At 39.4% G+C, this 21,136-nt stretch overlaps 1 protein-coding gene across 2 annotated transcripts in view; it reads left to right on the top strand.

Annotated features, from left to right (window-relative positions):
- Positions 1–21,136, top strand: part of LOC131591946 (xylosyl- and glucuronyltransferase LARGE1) — a 270,653-nt gene that overhangs the window by 226,726 nt on the left and 22,791 nt on the right. For both annotated transcript variants that reach the window (XM_058863082.1, XM_058863081.1), the window contains 2 exons: positions 9,285–9,440; positions 19,437–19,600. In XM_058863082.1, the coding sequence (XP_058719065.1) occupies positions 9,285–9,440; positions 19,437–19,600 (320 nt within the window). The remainder of the gene's footprint in view (positions 1–9,284; positions 9,441–19,436; positions 19,601–21,136) is intronic.

The following is a 21,136-nucleotide window of genomic DNA, read 5'->3' as shown; positions in this document are numbered from 1 at the left end:
AATGAAGGACTGCTGTCAGAGAAAGATGAACTGCCTTAAGTAGGGGGGAAACTAACACAGAGAGTTCATGAAGACACCCAAACAGGGAAAGGAAACATGACTTTGACTTTGTGCATTTTGACTAGTACTAGAAAATTCAAATATAGATGCTGCTTTGGGGTTTGCAAGGTATTAAAGAAGTGCTTTTCCTTCTTACATTCTGTACCTGCCACCTGTGCCAGTGCAGCTTACTACTGAATTCTTATTGCTGTCCCAGATCTTAGCTCTTCCTAGACAAATAATACAAAACCTTTTCTTTTTGTACTGGACAAGTTTGAAACTCTTTACATCATTTAATAGAGAGGATTCAGAGAGGATTGGGAAGACCCTAGCTAGAAATGCATTAGCAGAAATGTAAAGACCTTGCTCACTTCATATTTAGCCTGTGCATACACTTAACCCAGTCATGTATGGATGCTGAAAGCAGGCAGGGAGAACAGAGCCTCTATGAATCCAAGTCACGTAACTTTCCCAGACTAGCCTGAGAAAGTGTGGCCTGAGAAATCATAAGGAGGAATCCAAGCAGTCCTTGGAGAAGGATGACAACCTTTGCAGGTGTTGTTTGGATCCTTGTTATTTACTTGCAAGAAAAAGTCAAGGGGTGGTGTTCCTAATTGTCCAATAATAGTGATATGTTGGTTTAATGACCAATGAGAGTTTTACCTCTCAGACCTTCTTGGACCTGTCTATAAAAAAGAAGATCAGGAATAATAAAACTAGCTCTCTTGTATAACCCAGCTAGAGAGTCTGTGTCGTGCTTTGTCGTTCCTAATATAGTGTGACAACATTGCCACTCATTTTTCCAGGTTTTGTCCTGAAAAAAAAGGCTGAGTAAAAACCTGTTAATTTAATGAAATGAAGCTATAGTGTCAGTTGAATAGAACATTTTTTACTATTAACAAGCAGAATAGAAAAGCAGGACAAATTTTAATAGATACGCATAAATGAGCATCAATTGTGCTGTGGCCGTTTTGAAAGACTGGTCTCAAAGACTCAAATGTAGCCTGCAGAGAGTTCAGAATTGAAGCTTGACTGAGCTTTTTCCAGGTGTAGAGTAAGACTGTGCCACAGTAGGTTCCATCAGAGTGGACTAGTTGTATCAGAACATAGTAAATATTAGGTAGGTTTTAGTGACTGATTTTAAAATTCAGTTAAGGTTTGTATGTTTGGATTTATGTTCTGAGAATGTAATTTATGGGTTTTTTTTAAAAAAAGAATGGCACAAAACATTGAAAGAGGTTGCAAGGGCCCTCTCAAGACCATCCAGGCCCCACTTAATGCAGGACCAACATAGACCCAGTTGCTCAGCACCTTGTACAGATGAGTGTTGAATCTCCAGACACTGAGTTTTCCATGCTCCCTTGGCTCCATGTTCCAGAGTATGGCCACCCTCTTTGTACAAATTATATCCTAAATCTAACCAAGTTTTCCCTTGTAATAATTTGTAGAGTAATGGCAGGAGTGTTCAATATGAATACCAGATACTGGATGTATATAGAAAATCAATCACTCTCAACACACTGATTGCAAAAGCTGTGCTTCCAAGAGACAGAAGTTCTTCCACATGGGTTAACTGACCTCTCAAAACTGGCCATTATTGATTAAGTTCATATATGAAGTATTCACAGCTGACTATTCAGGTGTGATCCAGAGGACAACTTTTAAAGTTAAATCACTATTCTGTCAGTACACTGATCACTAAATAGTTTATAATATATGTTTGTAGGGAAGGATCAACACGGGCTCTTTAAAAGCATGATGGTTTTATGCCTTCTAACAAAGTGCCAGTAGAGATTTTAGCACTGCATTCATGTTGAGAATCATATATGACAGGGATTGCAGGGCCTGCAATCGCTTTTTGTTTTGTAAAAACATAAAGAAATATGTATAACAGGGAAAATGTTTCCTAAAAGGTGAACTTCAGAAAAATATACCTCCCATCTGTGACATAGCTCAGTATTTTGCTGTGAATTAGAGGTTGAGATTAATTTATGTAGTTGAGACAGTCAGATTGGACTCAGCACAAGGTAAAGACACATCCATTCTACATGAGGAAGATACTGAAGCTGATAACAAGGATCAAGGGTTTGGTTCCATTGACTAAACGTGGTTTGAGTCACCACAGGGACTCTGCAGTATCCATATAGGAGTGGCAGATACAGCACAGACCTACAGGAGAAGATGCCCTCTTGGCAGGGCAGCTGATGGGCAGGCAGGATAACTGTAAGGTGCTTTCAGTGTTGCTGTACATCTGGATTTAGACAGACAAAGTGTCATCTTTGTGAGTGGGTTTGGAGGCTGGGGGAGCTCACCTCAGAACAGACCTCTGATCTTCTGAGTCCAGTGACTGTATTAACTAATCTGCTTCAGGTGAAGGATACCTAACTCATATATAACACCTACAAGTAAGCATTTGAGAGAAGTATTTTAAAAACAAGATAAATCCTTTCTTTCTTGTTGACTAACAAATTTATCTTTACAACTGTAATTCAGGCTTGGTTGTTTATTGCTGTATATTGTGTCAGACTCTCAGTTCCATTACAGCATGGGCAGTGAAGTCTAAGATGTGTAATACTCTCCACTGATTTTCTGGTCTGAGGCATTTTAACAAGGGGTGCAGACACATAAGCAATTTCTTCAGCTAAACTGGACTTATTCACACTACTAAAATTATCCCCTACATACTAAATCAGGGCTGAAATTCTTTGCCTTGAAAGAAAGGCCAGAGCCTTATCTAGTGCACATAAACACCCATGGTTTCAATAAAGCTTTTCCCATACTGAGCAGTTAAAGAACTGGCCCTCAGGCAGCACTGTTTAAAATTCTTTATACAATTAAAAAATAAAAAAAAAAAGGCATAGGCCAATTAAAGTTGTACATTTGCATTATGAAAATTATCAAAATTCTACTTTTGTAAAGAAACCATCTGGTTAAATATATGAGTCTCACAAAAAAATTAACAAATGTCATTACCCCAAGTTAAAAATTTCACTCTTAAAATCACCCGAGTTAGTCAGTTCCATGGCATTTAATATAAATGGTACAACACAACAGGTTTGGCACATTCTGTATTTCATGGTAAGCCTGGAATGAGAAACAAGGTAAAACAAGCCTCCAGGGTAAGAGGGAAAGAAAGACAGATTTTGAAGTTTGCACTGGGGGATAAAGAAGGATAGCATAGGAAAGAAGGAAGTGAATGGAAGATTTAAATTCAAAGGCAAAGCTGACCCAGTCAAGTATTCCTCAGCCAAATCAGAGTGCATTCCTTCTGTCAGACCAAAAAGGTGCTGATTTAATTCCATCTGGCCTCAAAGTCATGGGAGTTGAGGATTTGTCATCTCTTATACACAACATTGTGTCAAATAAACTTGGACCCCCAGGGCTGGCGGCTGTTCAGGGATCTCTGTGTGTGTGCAGACACTTCTTTGCTGCTTTGTTCACATTTATGCAAGGCTTAGGGAGCAGTTGAATATTTCATACTGCCTGAAGAGGATTCTAATCACCTTTTTCTCTTTCTAGGCCTCGTTAAGTTGCATCTCTATATTTTTTTTATTTTTGTTTTTATTTTATTTTATTTTTTTTTGGTGGGGGACCGGTCTGAATCTGAGGTTCATTTATGCATTGCTTTTTTTGGGTTATTCCCTGCTTTTGCTTGCTTCTTGGTTGGTAGTTTGTTCCTGTCTGTAAGGAAATCTCAGTTACTCTGATTTGGCACAAACCTAATGGCAGGAAAGCACTGTGAAAGGTGGTAGTGAATTTTGATACCTCTGACAATGAATCATGACCTCATTGAACGAGTCAGTCATAAAGTCTGGTTGTCAAGGATACCGATGCTATTTACATACAGACAATCTAGTAATTCACAATCACTAAAATCAGATGCTGGACTCTTCAATGGGAATGTATCAAATTATTAGAATTTACACACACTCCAACTGCTTTACAACCTATTGATGGCTTTTCAAACTGGTTTTGAATACAGCTGATACTAAATCAGCAGATAGATGAATAATGAACCTCATAAATTCCTCATTGGGAACTTGTGTTCTGTGATTCACTGTGTCCTCCCTGGGAATGTCCTCCACACTGGGATGACTTTGTGATACTGCTTACAGGAGTTTAAACAGCTTCTTTTCTGTAACTGTAATACCTCATTTCAGCTCTGCCTCAGACATGACCCATTTCACCTCTCTGTGTTCCAGTCCCTGAGCTGCCCCATGCTGTCCAAGCACTTCTGCTGTAACCTGCAGCTCTTGTGGCATTCTGCAGCCTTGCACCTTTTAATGCCAACAAAGGAGGAGCTGCAATGAGAGGAGTGAGGGCTCGAAAGGGTTAAACAATACCCCTCCTTTGAGTGAGCACTGGAGTCAGTCAGGTGCTTCTGTCCTGCCCAACAGGAAGCACCATGGGTTTATAGGGGTGGTTTTGCAGGCAGGAGGTCTCATTAAACATCAGCATAGGAGCTGAAGGAAAAGAAGTTGAAGAATCCTTCAGAGGACCTTTGAAAAGAAGCAGGCAGGAACCATCTGTCAGCTTAGTGCCATACAGCAGTGGCTGTAAACAGAGGAGTAAAGTAATCCCTGGGACCATGGGCACCAAATTAGGCAGGGCAGGGATTTCAGTTCCACGTCCAAAAAGCACTGCCTGGACCTTAGGGTTGCTGGATACCTCAGCCTGAGTCTCTTCCACTTAGGTGGTTTAGAAATACCACAAAATCTCTGTGATGACACTTTCATGAAGTAAATGAACCTTTCTGAGGAAATTGGTGCTTTTATTAAACCATTAATTTCTGATAAAATACAGTTTAAAAATAGAGTTTAGAGACATCTCTAATCAAGGCATAAGTTACACATGTGGTGGATACTTGCCATGTGATTTGGGACATATTTAAACTTTTTAAGAAGCCTATTGAGATGGCATTGAAGTGACCTATATAGGTGGCTTTACTGTGCAGTTTTGCCAAATGCTTAACTTCTACTGATTTCAGTGTGAAGGGCATGGTTACCTAAGCAAGGAGTCTAGTTTTTTAGCAGGAAAGCTTCCTGTTTACAAAATAACACTTGTTTACCTAAATTGTGAAGTGCTCATGGGCTTAATTAAGGATATCTGTTCAGTGCCTTGCAAAATTAAATTTCTTTAGGCTTAGATTTAAGCTTAATTTATTCTTATTTCTTGCCTTTCAGCCTGGAAAGCAGGTATATAATTATACAGGATATCCTGTGCTCTCTGATTCTGGAAAGGCTGTAACAGAGTGAGAAGTTATCAAGATGTGTCTTTGGGTGAAAAAATGGAAGAGATTGTGGTTAAGGAAACATTTGGCTAAATACTTCTTTTTGAGAGAGAAAATGCTTCAGGGGGGAAAAAAAATGGTTAAAGATACCTATAGAAATAATGTTGTATTCACGCTTGTTGTTTAGTGGTTTGAACATCATGTTTGAAATATTTAATCTCCCCAGAGATTAAATGCAAATGGTAATGTAGGGAGGTTTGCTAGGATTTTTGTTTTCAGTGTATTTCCATCCAGATAACTGTTCTTAGAGCCCTCCTAGGCTCTCCCAGCATATAACATCCTCTCTTCCCTCCCATCTCTGATCCCACTGTGTCATCATTCGAGTGCCTTGGGTCAGAACCTGGGGAATAAATGGGAACTGGGAGTGCAGTTAGCCTGTTAGAGGCCACAAGCGTATGGAAGTGTTCCAGGAGGCTGGCTGTGTGTAATCAGGGAGGGGTAATGGTTGCTGATTAACTAGGATGGTATTAACAGAAATGTGGATAGTGCCAAATTGCTAATGACGACTAACCAAGTGTTAAATAGATGTGGAATTTTAAGTTCTGATCTTTCAGTACTTAAATTGCTAAATGAAGATTAAGGAAGTGTATTTTCTCATAGTTCTCGGGAGGCTGTGATCAAGAGTGGGAAGGATCCGTAGGTCAACCTCAAGGCTAGCATTGTCCCTGAGGTGCCTACCAGATAATGGCACTGGAATTTTGTATTTCCAGCTGCAGTTTCCTCTGTAAACCATCAGAGCTTTGGAATAGCTTAGAAACTAGAATAAGACAAAAACACAGTATTATGGCACTATTCAGCCTTGAAACAGGGATGCTGGAGTAATGAGATTTTCAGTTTCTAGATCCACTTTCTCTTTTTAATGTGGAGATAACAGTCTTCAAACAAAGTGAATTTTTTTTTTGCTTTCTGATTTCCCTGTAGTCTCTTGCCAGCTGATCTTTTTTTATTTCTCCAATCAATTTACTGTTGTGCACAGTAAAGTCTCTAATGCAGTGGCCATAGCTTTACCTGTGCAGTCTTTATCATGTACCTCACTGATGCCCATCACAGTCTATACAGGAGTGTCTTGGCCTGCACAAATTCTGGTGTAGCTGATGGTGCAATGGACCGTATCAGACAGCCAGAACTGAATGTCAGTTTGTGGGCTGACATAAAAAAGAATATGGTCTTTGGATGTAGTGTTGTATATCAATGGTTAAGAGTCTTACTGCTTTTTGTAACTTGCTGTTCTTTTTTATGCTTCCATATATCAGTATTTCTCTAATTGTGTTACATTTGAAAAGCAGCTTTTTTGCTAGACCTGTTTTGTGGTTTTTCTACCTCAGGTCATCTAGATGGTTGCATAGTTCCTTGATGTTCTTTAGCATTTCATTTTAGCACACATTGGCATGTGCTGTCCTTCTTGATTAAAAAATCAGCTTTTTTGGTAGTCATTGGCTCCATTCAGCTTTGTGCAGTTCACTCCAGGCTCCCGACATCAGTTTATGTGCATCATCCTGACACGTTTCAAATCTGATCAGATCTGAACCACCAGCTAAACCCTTGACACTTACCAGCTTCTGCACACACACCAGATCCTGAAGCACGGCAGCAAAGAGCCTCTGCACTGACAAACAACTGCATTTGTCTGGGTTTGAAATCATCTCCCACACAACTGGGACATCAGCAAATGCCTGGCTGGGATGTAACACCGTATGTGTTGATGGGAATTTCGTGCAGTACCGAGGAGCCTGTCCCGTGAGAATTTCTGAGGTTATCATCATTATCCATGTTTGTGTTCACAGTCCCCAGGTCTCTGGTGCTCAGAGTTCTCAGCAGCATTAGGATGCTTGTGAACAGGAGGATGCTTGTGAGTATCTAAAAGGACACACATGAAGTGTAGGAGCAGTGTGGAAAGCACACAGAAGGTTTTTCTTAACAAGTATTTTTGTCCCATTTGCCATCTTCTTAGCTTTCTCTGATTCACTCTTAAATAAGTACAAGTTACCGGCAGACAATTTCCATTCTATGCCTGCTTGTAAAAATGCATGCTGGTACCCTGTAAAACTGTTAAATAGCCTTAGGTTCTTACATGTGCCCATTTCCCTGAGGTAGAATTCAGTGTCTGAGATTTTTTTCAAGCATTAATGCCTTTGCTGTAGTTAAATACAGCGAAGGAAATACTCAAGTTCTTTCCAAAGAAAGGAGATTTTGAAGATCCATTTTTTCAGTGGAGAAAATTTATTATAATAACTTTATGCCCTTAACTGCCCAAAGCTCTTTTCATTTATGTAGTAGTCTGTATTTTCACCACATGATGCAGCAACATGTTACTGCACTACACTTCTGAACATCTGGACAAATGTAAAACCAGAAAAGAATGTAGCATTACCTGGGACAAATATCTACATCAAGTAATTTGGTCTGAATAATTTCCCAAATTTATGCAGTGTGTAGATGCATCATAATCTTTGTTTCAGGTGTTCCTATAACTGGAAAAAGCAATTTGCCAATATCTGAAATTATCTTCTTTCCCTACAGGTGCTTTTCTTTAAGTGCTTGTATGGTTTTCTGACATCTTAGTAGGCTTAGCAGTGAAGTCTCAGGAATGGATAAAGCTTTTCCTATCAGGAGATATTTTGTGGGGTTTTGGGTAGGCAGAACAGAGCACCATAGCTTTTATGGCAGTATAAATACTCAGTGGAGTGACTGTGCTGTTTGCTGTAGTCCAGATAGAATTCAGGCTGCATCCTGCTCTTTATTTATCCAATCCACTCACTGGGCAGCAAGCACCGTGGTTTCAGAGAACTGCCTGTTCCTGGGGAGTTGTTTTGCTGACACCAAGGGAACTGCGTTCATCTTCTCCAGGCTGCTCCTGCTGTTTGTGCTGAGCTTCAGCTCGGTGTGTTCCCTCCCTGAGCTGTGATGTTCAGGGCAAAGCTGACCGTGGTGCTGCAGCTCTGTGCTGTGTGTGAGTGACATGGTGTCTTCACACAATTAACTTGATGGATTCAGAGAACTTCCAGAACTTCGAGCTTGGAAACGTTCCCAAAGGAGAGTCTTGTTTTTAACCTCTTTAGAAGTGACAGGAATAAAACCAAATACAAAGTATTCGGTGATTTTTTTCTTACGTCTAAAATACAGCCTCTATAAAATGAAGTCATTCCTGCAAGCCACTGTTGAGTCCCTCTTGGATTTTCCTTAGGGCCCCATTCCCATTCACACTGGCAGCAGTGCAGAGTTGTATCAATGCAAATGAGGATCAGGCCCTTTATGCCAGCATTAGAATTTAAGTCTAGGCCACTGTGACAGTCATCTCCCATTAGCAGAGGATAAATATCTGCTAGAAATTGGAACTCAGAGGGTGAAAAGTTATACTTCACTGCTGTGTTGTGTTAATGCAACAGAGATCAGTCTTGTTTGAACGAAGCAATGGTAAAAAGGAGGTCAGATTAAATTCAGTCTTTTTTGAACTATTTAAATGGGTATGGGAATTAATTTCAAGCTGCTTCTTCTCAATACCTAACCAGAAAAGAGGCTTCCTGGCCTGAAACAGGGAATCAATTTCATTAGCAGAAACAGTCATGTGGAAACCTGAGATTAATGTTTAATACCTATATCTCCGTGTCCCTTGTCCTTCCATGTTTTTCAGCAGAGTCCATAAAGTATCAGCTCCATGATACAAGTTGTGGGAGCACTTATGAGGTGCTGCATCTCGACACAGAGTAGCACCCTCACTCAAACGTGCTGGTGATACCGTGGAAGAGTTTCCAAGCACCTCATCTCCAGGGTGTACAGTTACTTGTGGAAGACACAGCAAAGACCTCCCTATAAAAAGACAGAAGGAAGTCTGGGTAGTTTGTGGGGTTTTTTCTTCTGTTTTTAAGAGGGCAGAACACTGAACACACATAAAAAGAGCAGATAAAGCAAATCTGTATTCTAACAGCAGGATGTCTTTTCTCTTTTTCCCTCTGAGGTGATTCACTGGAACTCACCGAAGAAGCTGCGAGTGAAAAACAAGCATGTGGAGTTTTTCCGCAACCTCTACCTGACATTCCTGGAATATGATGGGAATTTGCTGAGACGGGAACTCTTTGGCTGCCCCAGTGAAGCAGATGTTAACAGTGAAAATGTAAGTGGGATGTCTAAGACTTGATGATAGGAAGGATGGTTCATGCAAAGCACAGGATTTCTGAACACTTGGAGTTGGTTGTGGGGGTGGTGTGTGGCAGTGGAACTCAGGAGAATTAAAAGCAATGCTCAGGTTCCCAGAGTGACACTGTGCAAATCATTTAATCTCTCTGTGCCTCAGTTCCTCACCTGTAAGACCATTGTATTAATCCCATCTTTACCCTGGGTTTTGTTGCTTTTTTTTGTCTATTTTGCCCTTTTAAAATCCCCAACAGAGGTAACATCACAAGCCAAAAATGAGGATTTGGGCTCTTATTCCATTAGGCAATTTTGTAAATTTTACCCTTAAACCTTGTCCTGGTTTCATCTGGGATAGAGTTCATTTTTTTCCTTAGTAGCCAGGGCTTTTTTTGGATTCAGTGTGGCAGACCTATAACTTTCCAGGAGGTCTTGTTTCTTGCTGTGTATTTGTTCAATATACAGTAATGTCAGTTTTGTGTTGTAGATACTACTCTAGTAGATACTAAAGAAGAAAGGAAAATACCAAGAATGCTGGATTTAGGTCTGTGAATTTTTGCTATGCTGCGGACTACAGAATGAGCAAATGCTTCAAGGTATACATAGGCTGTGAGACTGAAGGTTTTTTCTCTATATCCCTTAACGAATCAAAGCAGTATTTATGTGTATCTGCATAAAATTTGCAATCAGAACCTTTCAGACTAAGCAAATCTTTTGAAAATGATTGAAATCAAGGATGTTTACCCACAGATGTACGTGTATGTGTATGCCTTTGCATTTGTACATAAATTCCAAAGTAAAAAATTGTTAACTGAAATGTTTATACCCAGATGTATATGAACTCCTTCTGTATAATGTGGTCTCTGGAGATTTGTAGACCAAGTACCAATTTTGCCTACAAAGTCTGAAAGGAAATAAAAAGGAATCTGTAACACTTTATTCAGGAAAAAAAATATTTCTAAAATGTGCAGTGTTGTCTATATAAAAATCAATTAAGCAAAGCCAGTATCATGTACATATTAGTAATTAAGAGGTAATTGACAATCAATATCATCATTGAGGCTGGTAGTGTTTCCATTTAGCCTGTGAATAAAATGGCCACAGGAGATGCCATTCCCATATTTTTAGATGTATTTTAACCCAAAGCACAGCTTCCCAGACACTTTCTTTTACCATCTTGTTGCCTTCTGAAAGGAGTGGGGCTTAACTGGAGGATACAAGGAGGTGAGGGAGAGCAAGAGAGAGAATGAGAGAGCGGGAAGGCGAGTGCACCACCAGAGCAAAAGCCCATGGAGAAAGAAAATTCTCTGCAAGAGGCTTTTAGACAATCAGGTGAACTCAATGTGATAAAAGACCACTAAGAGCCTCATCCTTGCAGACATCAAGATACGAGACAGGGTATACGGTAGAATAGGAAGAGAAAAGGTGACTGAGACATTAAAAGAAAGACAATGATACACACCTTTATCACGCTTCGGGAATGCAGGTTAAAATTATACTGAATTCAAAATATGTTTTGTGGGTTCAAAGAGCATGAATGCAGTCACAAACTTCTTGCTGTATTTTCCAGAGCTCCATAAATCCTTAACAAACAGATTTATTCAGACAAGTTCCCTGGGAGCAGTGCAGAGCAAATGCAAGTCCTTGCTGTAAATGGCAGTCCCTAAAGTTTAAAACAGCACATTTTACTGAACTTGTATCTGGTTGACAGACACTGGAAATGACTAACTGCTCAAGCCTGTTTCTTATTCAAGACAAGTAGAATGCAATATGGTATATAGTATGGCTTGCGTCGGAAAAAGAAATCTAACTCATTCCTCCATTTATAAATTACATATATATATATATATATATGAAAAAAAAAGAAACTGGAAAAGAATGAGCTAGACATACAAAAAATGTGTGATTCCTAATTTGCCAAGAGACACCAAAAAGTTAACAGCCTTCTATCAAACAGTCAGATACAGGAAAAAGTCCAGTTTCAGGAAACTTCAGAGTAGTCACTTAAGAGAAGACATTTGTATTAGTTGCCCTTGGTATAAACTCCCCTCTGAACTTGGCTATGTCCTTTTATTGTAGAATACAGCAGGCAAGTTTCAGCTTTGAAGTTATGAGACCCTAAGAACAGGATTATCTTGAAAATCACTCCTGCCCTAGCTGCTGTAGCACACACAGTGTCACAGGTGTCCTGTTACATTCCCATGATCTATTGCACGATTATCTTCAGAAGCAGAGCTTCTTGTAAGCTGAAGAGGAAACCACTGCCATTCTTCCCAGTACAAGAATTAGGGGGCATGAAGTGGAAATAGCAAGTAGTAGTTTCAAAACAAAGACATTTCACTCACCATGTGATGAAGCTTTGAGCAGCATGCCATGTTTCTAAGAGTATACATATCCTCAATAAGTACTCTTCTGGGAAAGCAAATCAATCAGGAGCTTTAAAGCTTAGGTGCTGAAAGTTCTTGAACCACAAGTGGAGGTCTGGGTTGGAGTTTTGAGAAATCCTCACTCACCCTGCTTTTATACTACTCTAGGCAGGCAGCTCACAGCTGGAGATAGGATGCTGGTCCAGGTGAACCTTCAGTCTGACAAGACACGTTCCTAGCTTTCCATTGGGATTCATAAGCATGTATGTTACATAAAGGGCTATAATTTCTATTATGTCAGATGTGTGTGAGGTAGGAATTGCTCTTTGAATTATCTTTTCTTTTCCCATTATTTTTCCTTTATTTCCTGAATTGGGACTGGCATCCCCAAAACACAACGAGGATTTCTTAGGCAGTGTAGGTGGGTAAAAGGTGCTCCTCCAGCTGCCTGTGCTTCTCTGCACTGTGGAGCAGAGGAAAAAATGTCAGAACAGCTCTGCTGTTTATAATTGGAGAGAATTACTTGAGCGCTAAATGCTCTGAGCCCTGCTGTGGAAGAAGCAGTGGCTTGGTATGAGTCTCACTCACAGTCTGGCTGTATCAAAAGATACCCTTAGGGCCATGTTCACATATACCAGCCACTGCTTTTCTACAGCTTAATATTTGTAGTGATGTTTTATTTACAATTCAACCTGTAATTAAGGCATTTCATTTGTAATGCAAATATCTGTAACACAGGAAAAGGAAGTGTGGCAGTGGGTACTGTTGGGCCAATTCTGTTTCTCTAAGGCCCCTTTACACTTCTCAACAGTACAGAGATGGCCTTAAAATGAATGTAAATTATGTATCTTCCCTTTTTAAGGACTCTTAACAGTGCCAGAGACATGCAAAGGGGCATTAGTTTAAAAGGTAATTGGACCTTACTTGAATGTCTCTTGCCCTTCCTCTGTGTATATGTGAATGCATGTATGTTTAAATATATACTATCTATATGCATGTGGCACTTTTCTTTTTCTAGTGTTTGCTATGAAAGTATAATACCAGAGAGGGAATTTTAAGATGTCTGAGGTCCATCTTCAGATAATGTACTGCACAGTCCTGATCTAATCAGGTGCTGATCTTCAGTTTCACTAGTCAGGACTGTTACTAGGTTCCAAAGCACTGCAAATAGCAGCGGATAGAACAGGTAGGGCCCAGAAACTGAAATGCTGGAGGCAAAAAAAACACAGACTGGGATAATTTTTCTGTTTATGTAAAAACACATATATGTATGTACATGAATGCTTCATCCCTTCCTAAAAATATTCAAGCTGAAAGTCCTTTTGTGTGGCAGAAGCAGGTTGGGAGCAGGAGCCTGCCATGTGCTAAGAGTACCCTAAGACCCCCTGTTCAGTATGTGCTGGAGTGAGGTCACACAGCAGACTCTTCTCTGTGCGTTGGTATGAAGTCATCCCTTTGTCTTCTGTGCAGATTCTGGGTGGAAAATTCAGAATACAAACGAAATCCTTCTGTAAACACAGTCATTGACTTGAGTGGGCCTTGGAGCATGTCCTTAGTCACTCCATCCTACTTATTCCATGCTATTTCCTCCTTCCTACACCTTCTTTCTTATTTTGATGCAATGTGGAAGATTTTTGGGAAACCCTAAAAGGCAAAGCTTATAATAATCTCAAATTTGAACATTTTCTACTGGCTTTTAATGCTTATATCCAGCATTTTACTCTAAAGGACCTACTGTAAAGCCTAAAATATTTCTATAGTTACTCTATAAGATAGTTATTGTAAGCCTGATTTAAGACCAAGGCACTCACTAAACTTTTGAGCATTCTTATAAAACTTCTTTCCCGCTGACAGCTTCTCACCAGGTACTTCTGCCAAAGCATTAGATCTGAAGGTTGAATGGAGTGTCCCCTCTTAGTGAAGCCTGTGTCCTGATCCAAAGCCCTGGAGAAAGATCAGTGGGAAGTGGATCACTGATTCCACTCAGTTTAAGGAAAGGATATAAGATTCCCATTAGAGAATTCTTTCAAGAAACACGGGAGAAAAAAACGTCTGCAGGTTTTTCTTCTCAAGTTTTCAAATCAGCAAGACAAAGAAACAGTGTAAAAAACCTCCAACTGTCCCTTAACGCACTTGCTTAGATGTGTACTTACCTACTATGTTTTTACGTAGTTACTTCTTTTGTGCAAAACCAAAGATTCTTAATATGAACAGAAGGCTGTGCATGCCAAATTATACTAACTACTAGAAAACAGGGAGATTCTAGCAAGCTACCATACACTATAAACACTACTAACAAATTTAGCAATTTCTGAGTGACTAAAAATATCATGCAAATGAAACTTCCAAGTCAGTATCAAAGCCCTGAACTTGCAGTCAGACTGATGCTTTGAGTACCCTTTGCTCCTGCTGAATTTCAAGAGTACAGCCTCATTTGTAGAACTGCAATTGAAAGTTACTGTTTTGTGATGTCATAGTCTAGTAATAACAGATGGTATATTGCAGTTTTGAGGTGAAATCCTGACTCCCCAGCTGTGTTGTTTCTATTATTGTTATTAAATGCTGAGCTGGCAGACCATCCTGTTACTTGCCTGAAAGTTGCCATTATACTGCTTTCAACTGTTTATTATATTGTTAAGTGGAGGAGCACGTGGACTAGGACATTTTTTGTCACACTGTTATGCCTTCTTTTTTTTTTCTTTCCTCACATTTTTCTAAAGTGAAACGTGGGGGAAAGCTTGGAAGTTTGCCCACACCAAAAGTTCTGGTGACCTCTCCATGAAAATATTCCATACCTCAAAGAAGGAGCTGACTTTTGGGCCAGGAACTTTTTAGGGAACCTGGTAACAAATTAGGCAAATTATAATGAAGAAAAATCATGGCTTACACATTGCCAGTAGTGTTTGCTTTGACTTTAGGGAGGCTCAGGTCTCTAGAGACTTTTTCTTAGGAATGTGCATGTATACATCTGACCAGATTATCTATATCCCAATGACACAGCAGGGTTGGGCATGATGCAGACAGGGGACCTGGACAAAGACTGGTGTTTTCTGTGACTGTTTCCTCTGAATCCTCCGTGCCAGGTTCTGACTGGACAGTAGAGCTGAGAGCAAGAACCTGTAGTTGGTCTCTGTTCTGAGGGACATCCATTTCCCTCAGTGATGTCTGGACAGTAGGAAGGAGATAAAATCCAGATTCACATACAAAAGAGATGAAATTCAGGTCAAAGGCAGAAAGGAGAGTGTTTGTACCAGGAAGAGGAAAGGACAGTGGGTTAAGGAGCTGGCAGCCTGCTTGAATAGTGAACATGGGGTGAGACACAGTACTGGGACTGACTTTGACCCATAGAACTTCCCACACAAGAAGGAATGGGTCAAAGAGTAATCTGGGGAAGCAAAAGCAAGGTGACCTATCTGTCAAGACATTGTGCTGCAAGGGGGTCTGGGAACAGCTCAGCCAAAAAGGTTTGTCAGGGGTCTGGGGAAAGGAGATGCAGAGGACTACCAAATCTGACATCTGCAGCTAAGATCAAGGGGAGCTATATTTCATATATACAGAACTGTCTGAGATATGCCATGTGTGCCTCCTCACTTGTGTTGAGTATTTGCAGTCAGGATAAGCCATCACTTCCATTTAGCAAGAGTATTAGTGGTTTTCACATGCTGCAGCAAAATTCTTCTTGCCAGGTGGGTTTGCTCAGGCACTATCCTCTTTGTACTTAGCACAGCTTTGTTTCACAGAAGGCTCAATTTGACCCATAGCAAATGTACAGAATTTTATGGTGTGGGAGGAATAAAAGTTTAATTGACATGGGATTAGTCTGGCTTTTATTACTGATCATTGGAGAGGCCAGAAGGACTTTATGTAGGTCATCCAAAGCAAGACGCAGTGAATGCTTTTTCCTCTCTACATCATCATCTGCTTTGTTTATGCCATGCTAAAGGCAACTGTTAATTCACACGCTTTGAAAGTGCTAAATGTTGCAATCCAAATTGCCTACTGGTGGGAACTGGGACAGCTACACAGGAGAAAATGAAACTGCTGCAGTTTATAACCAGATTTTAGTTACATCCTGGGCTGGTGTCAGTTTTCATTTCAGTGGCAAAGCTGAGTTGATTTTGTGCTATGAAACTTAACTGCGTGCACCTGGGAAAAGGAAAGATGATCTGAAAGTTCCAAGTTTTCATCTTAAGCTGCTCAGTTCTTGTTGTGTTAGTGTGAGATTGAGTGAGTGACTTAAGCCTAGTGTCGCCTCACCTCAAACACTTGATGAGAGAGCCTAAATTAGGGATCTTATCCCCTTCCCCAAGATCTAACTGGCCTCTGCACACATGACATTGTTTGTTGGTGGGCTTTGATCTTTTTTTAACATCTAATCCCTCAGAAAATACTTTTGATCTTGGATTTTTAACCTATTTCATCTGACACGAAGTCTTGGGTTTTGGTGAGAAGTGAATTGTTTCAGTGGCACAGCAGTTTAGGAATAAAACTATTCCAATCACAAATCTGCTTACATTAGGAACAGCCTTAGGAAGGAAGATTCATGAGCAGAGTAACCAGTTTGCCAGTGAAAGGTACATGTGGTATTGCCGTGTATCATACGGGTCTGCCATCTCTCACGGGGATACGGAACACCTCAAGTCATGGAAATGTGTTAGACAAGTAGACCTGGAAGACCAAGGCTAAATTATTTCTCTAACCAGTCTAGCTTCAAAGACTACTTTTCCTGGGATGGAGCCTGATCCCCTGCAACAGCTGGTGTCCCAGAGAAAAAATTTAGCCCATATTTCTTTATGTATTTGTCTCTTTGTTTGGCATTATGCATATCATGGCTGCCATTTTTATTTCTGAACCAAGTAGCACCATGATGCTAGCAAAGGCACGTGTTGTCCCCCACAACAGTATTTCCTAGGACAATATCTACCCCACACAGTCTGAATATATTATATTTTTCAACTGTGAGAGTGTTTCCTAGGGGTGACATTTCCCACATACTAAGTGGCAAATAGCCTTAGCATTGAAACTCCTCTAGAAATAGAGAATCTTTGCTTAGCAGGTACTTGCTTATGAGAACACATGGTGTCTCTCTACAGCTGAGAAGTCTTTGCTGGGTTGGGCGTATCATTATCAATATAATGGAGGCATCCATAATGGGGAAAAAAAAATCCATAATGGACTTCATCAAATCCAGCTAATACTAAGGTCCTTATTTTGATTGTGCACTGTATTTAAGCATCTGTTTGCATAGATCTGTCAGCATTCCCATTATAAGCACATCTTTTCAAGAAGAAAGAAGTGTGGGAGCAAACTTCAAACCAAGTTAAGCATTCTTTGTCTTTAAATAATGGATCCACATAGTATTTATGCTGTAGAAAAGATTATATTAGAGAAATTTTATGTTCTGTCCTTCACCTCCATCACCAACTTTGTGATTTGGTGAGTTTCACCATTAAAAAGGTGGGACTTCTAAGAAGCTGTGTCTCCTCCTCTTCTCCCACCCAGGGTTCAATAGTGCACAAAGCCGTAATTTAGCTCCAAATGTTATTCTTGAACTCATAATTAAGTATTTATAACCTCTTAGCTTTCAACCCAAATGCAATCTGATAATTATTTGGTGACTGCCTGATTAATAACTGCTGTGCAATTAAAATCTTCTGGCTTGGTCATTTGTACATTCAGATGGATAGTAAGGTGCTCCTAAAATGTGTATTGCTCTTGTTTTAACCATTTAAATTTCAATTATCTCCTTAATAATTCTGTTAAATATCTGTGACGCTGATATCCCTTTTCAAGAAAGAAACAGAAAGATACAGGACACTTTCTAGTGATTGTTGTAAATATTGACTTTAATTCAAATATTATTTGAATGTGATTTTGAAAATAGAGTGCAGGCTCAGCTGAATGATGATTTGTAAAGCAGAAAGAATGAAACTCCGAGGATACGTAAAAGAACTCCTGATTCTATTCCATCTAAAAGAGATCTTGATATCAATATATTTGCCTGAGTAAAGATTTGTCAAGATTCAGACTCTCATCTTTCTAAAAGTAGTCCCTCTTGAGGGGTTTTATAAGATCTGTGCGGAACAATAGCAGAGAAGCTATCAGACAGCCTGATCCAAAACTCATTGGAATCAAAGCAGGTATTTCCATTATTCAGAAGATTATAGAATGATGTACAGGAAAGTATCAGGAATTATTCCATCAGCCTTCACAGGAAAACATCCAGTTGTAAGCGTTACTGTGGATGGCAACCATTATGCTTATAGTTCTGAGAACAACAGCTCTTCTTAACACAGAACAAAAATGCCTACATTTTCCTTTTTTTTTTTTTCTTGAAGATGGTGAAACTATTACTTTAATCATTCTGAGCAGGACAAAAAGATGTCTATAATTCAATTATCCCTTTAATGAAATAGTTTAGAGGTACACCGATTTCTATCAAAATTTGCAAAATTTCTATATAATGGGAATTTTTCTCTTTTGCTGATGAATATTTTGCTAATTATCTATTGTTCATACAGGATTCTTTTACAAAATCAGATACAAAAATGATGCCTTTATTAGTAACACACATTTTAGAGCAATAGACACAGAACTCAATTTCAGTTGTTAAAACTATAAAAAAAAAATTTATCTTCATAACATTTTACTGCAGGTATGACTGTTTTGTGCTTTTAAATTTATGCATTCTCGATATCCTGGCTACATGTTTGGCTTTAAAGTCACAGAATCATATAATCATAGAATAGTTTGATTTGGAAGGGATCTTTCAGTGACTGTCTAGTACAGCTCCAAAAATAATTAGTTTAGGAATTGAGTTGGTCATCTGCATAGACATTTATCCAGTTTTTCACTTCTACCTTTCCCTAGAACTAAACTTTATTCTCTTAAAGCTACATGTCTTAGAGACTTGGGATTAGATTGCTTTGACATGCCCATTTTGACATGGAAGAGGCTTGGTTTTCAAGGGAGTCAGGAAGCTATCTACCATCCTCCAGGTTTCTTAAACTAGATATCCAGAAGCATAAATCTCTTTTAAAGTGAAGGCTTACTTCTGGTACCTCTGCAGTGGAAAGAACATAAATCTCAAGAAAAGGATCGGTTAAGGATGTTACTTTTCCAGCTGTCTGTCCATGCTGGTAGCAGCAGTTACTGTTCTCCAGCAGAGGCAGCAGACTGGGAATCTCTCAGTGCTGATTCTGCTGCTGAGTGTTGTCTAGTGGAAAATGTCTGTGATTAGTGTGAACCACTGCTTCTAGTAAGGATGAAATTATGGATCACATTGGAACGTTAACTCTGAAACTTGATTATTCAATCTGTGATTGGTCAATGTTTCATTGCTAGTCTGGATCTTGAAAGTATGTAATACAGTATGTAATATATAGAATATATAGACCCTAATGCAGTGTCCTCTCTGCATTATGAATTTACTTGCAAGCCTTTCCTTCTAACCTCTTGTGCCGTAACAAGAGGCTCAGGAAAACCCTACTACTCTGTGTGTTCCACTTCCATTCCTTATTGCATCACTCTGCAAGATGCCAGCCTCCTTGTTCTCTCTGATTTGCTACAATAATTACAAGGAAATTATGTTTACATCCAGTCTTTCCTTGCAGCTCCAGAAGCAGCTGTCTGAGCTGGACGAGGATGACTTGTGCTATGAATTCCGTCGGGAACGCTTCACCGTCCATCGCACTCATCTGTATTTTCTCCATTATGAGTATGAGCCTGCTTCAGACAACACCGATGTGACACTGGTGGCACAACTGTCTATGGACAGGTAGGGAACACCTCTTGCTCATCTGGGAGCGTGAGACAGGGTTTTATTACAAGGAAATCTGACTATGGAGTGCTTTGGAGAGAGGAAAAAAAATGCACTAGATGTTGTACGAGCAGTGCACACACTCTACGTGAGTAGAGCTCATGAGAGGGTGACTCCTGGAGCTGCAGGAGTTGTTGCTTCTCAACATTATTAGTTCATGGAGTTCTGCAGCAACTTAGAAAAAACAAATGTTTGTAATAGAATTAGGCAAGCAGTTGTAGCTGACCCAAGTTTTTGCTTGTGTGTTTCTGCACTAAAGGATGTTAGTTTTCCTTTCATTGGCATTTTCCTTGCAGAGAATTTCAATTAGTGATTTTTCTTACAGTAAGAATCAGAACTAAATATTCTAGTTTCAAATAGGAAGTTGAAAATTTTACTTTTTTTTTTTTTTTTACTGTGCTAATGTGAAATAAAAAATCTCCATCTGAGCAGAGTCATTGCATCTTTATCTAAATTTTGATTCTCAGAAGAACATTTGAGCTTTTAGTTCTGACATGAAGTGGAATTTAACTGGTATTTCATTTAGGGGGAAAAAAAACCATTTTGTGACAAATTCCACATGTACCTTTCTGATTTCCACCATTGCAATTAGTTGTCATCTTGAAAGTGTAGTCTGGATCAGCCAGCTTTGTGAAATTTGTAATTGTCAGTTCTCTTTTTTTTCTCCAGCTTCTCAGTTCAAATCTAGTCCAAACTTTGCAGTTACTGCTGCCAGAGTGGTTTACAAAACAAATCAGAACTCCTTAAGTATTATCCAGAAACTGGTAATTTTCTTCAGCATAGCACATACAGAATGTAACATGGCATATGAATAACACCAGTGCTACACTAGTAGAAGGTCAGCAGTTTTCCACGAGGGTTACAGGAATTGAGATCAACAAAACATTTACAGCCTGTTTTTAAAATAAACAGAAATAAATAAGGGATATTCTGTTCCACTGGTACCTCAGCACTGCACATTGTGTTATGATTTGCTGTGCACATCAGTGTCTGTTCTATTGATTTTTAATTGAGGAAACATTTCTTAAGTGTTCACAAACCTTTGAGTAAAAAAAAATAAAGAAGTAAATTAAGCCAGACCCTGATTGAGTGCCACAGTAAATTAGTAAAGCCGGTGTGTGCACATGGTATATTTTTCCCCCCAGAATTTAATTAAAAAGAATGAGCTGGGGCTCAGTGCTGATTCACTGGCACTGATGCAAAGTCTGAGCATCTGTTTCCCTTTCTGGATCCTCACTGGGGCACATGTTTTTATTGATAGACAGAACCACACATTTTTATTCAGGAAGAACAGCCGTCCTGGTACTGTGCAGGAAAAATCTTCCCTACTTCACTGGTGTGTTACTATAAATTATTGATTTGAGTTGGAAATACTTTCTTTCAGCTAAAATCAATAAATAATATCCTACCAAAGAGCTGCTTAGCTGCTTTGTTTTCTTTCACATCTTTCAGTTACTGCCTTATCTTTTTCTATCTTCTTTAAACAACTTTTAT

This window comes from Poecile atricapillus, chromosome W (assembly GCF_030490865.1).
Source record: "Poecile atricapillus isolate bPoeAtr1 chromosome W, bPoeAtr1.hap1, whole genome shotgun sequence".
In the NCBI taxonomy this organism is placed as follows: domain Eukaryota; kingdom Metazoa; phylum Chordata; class Aves; order Passeriformes; family Paridae; genus Poecile; species Poecile atricapillus.
Note: the sequence above shows the minus strand (reverse complement) of the source record. Positions and strands in the feature narration are given on the sequence as shown.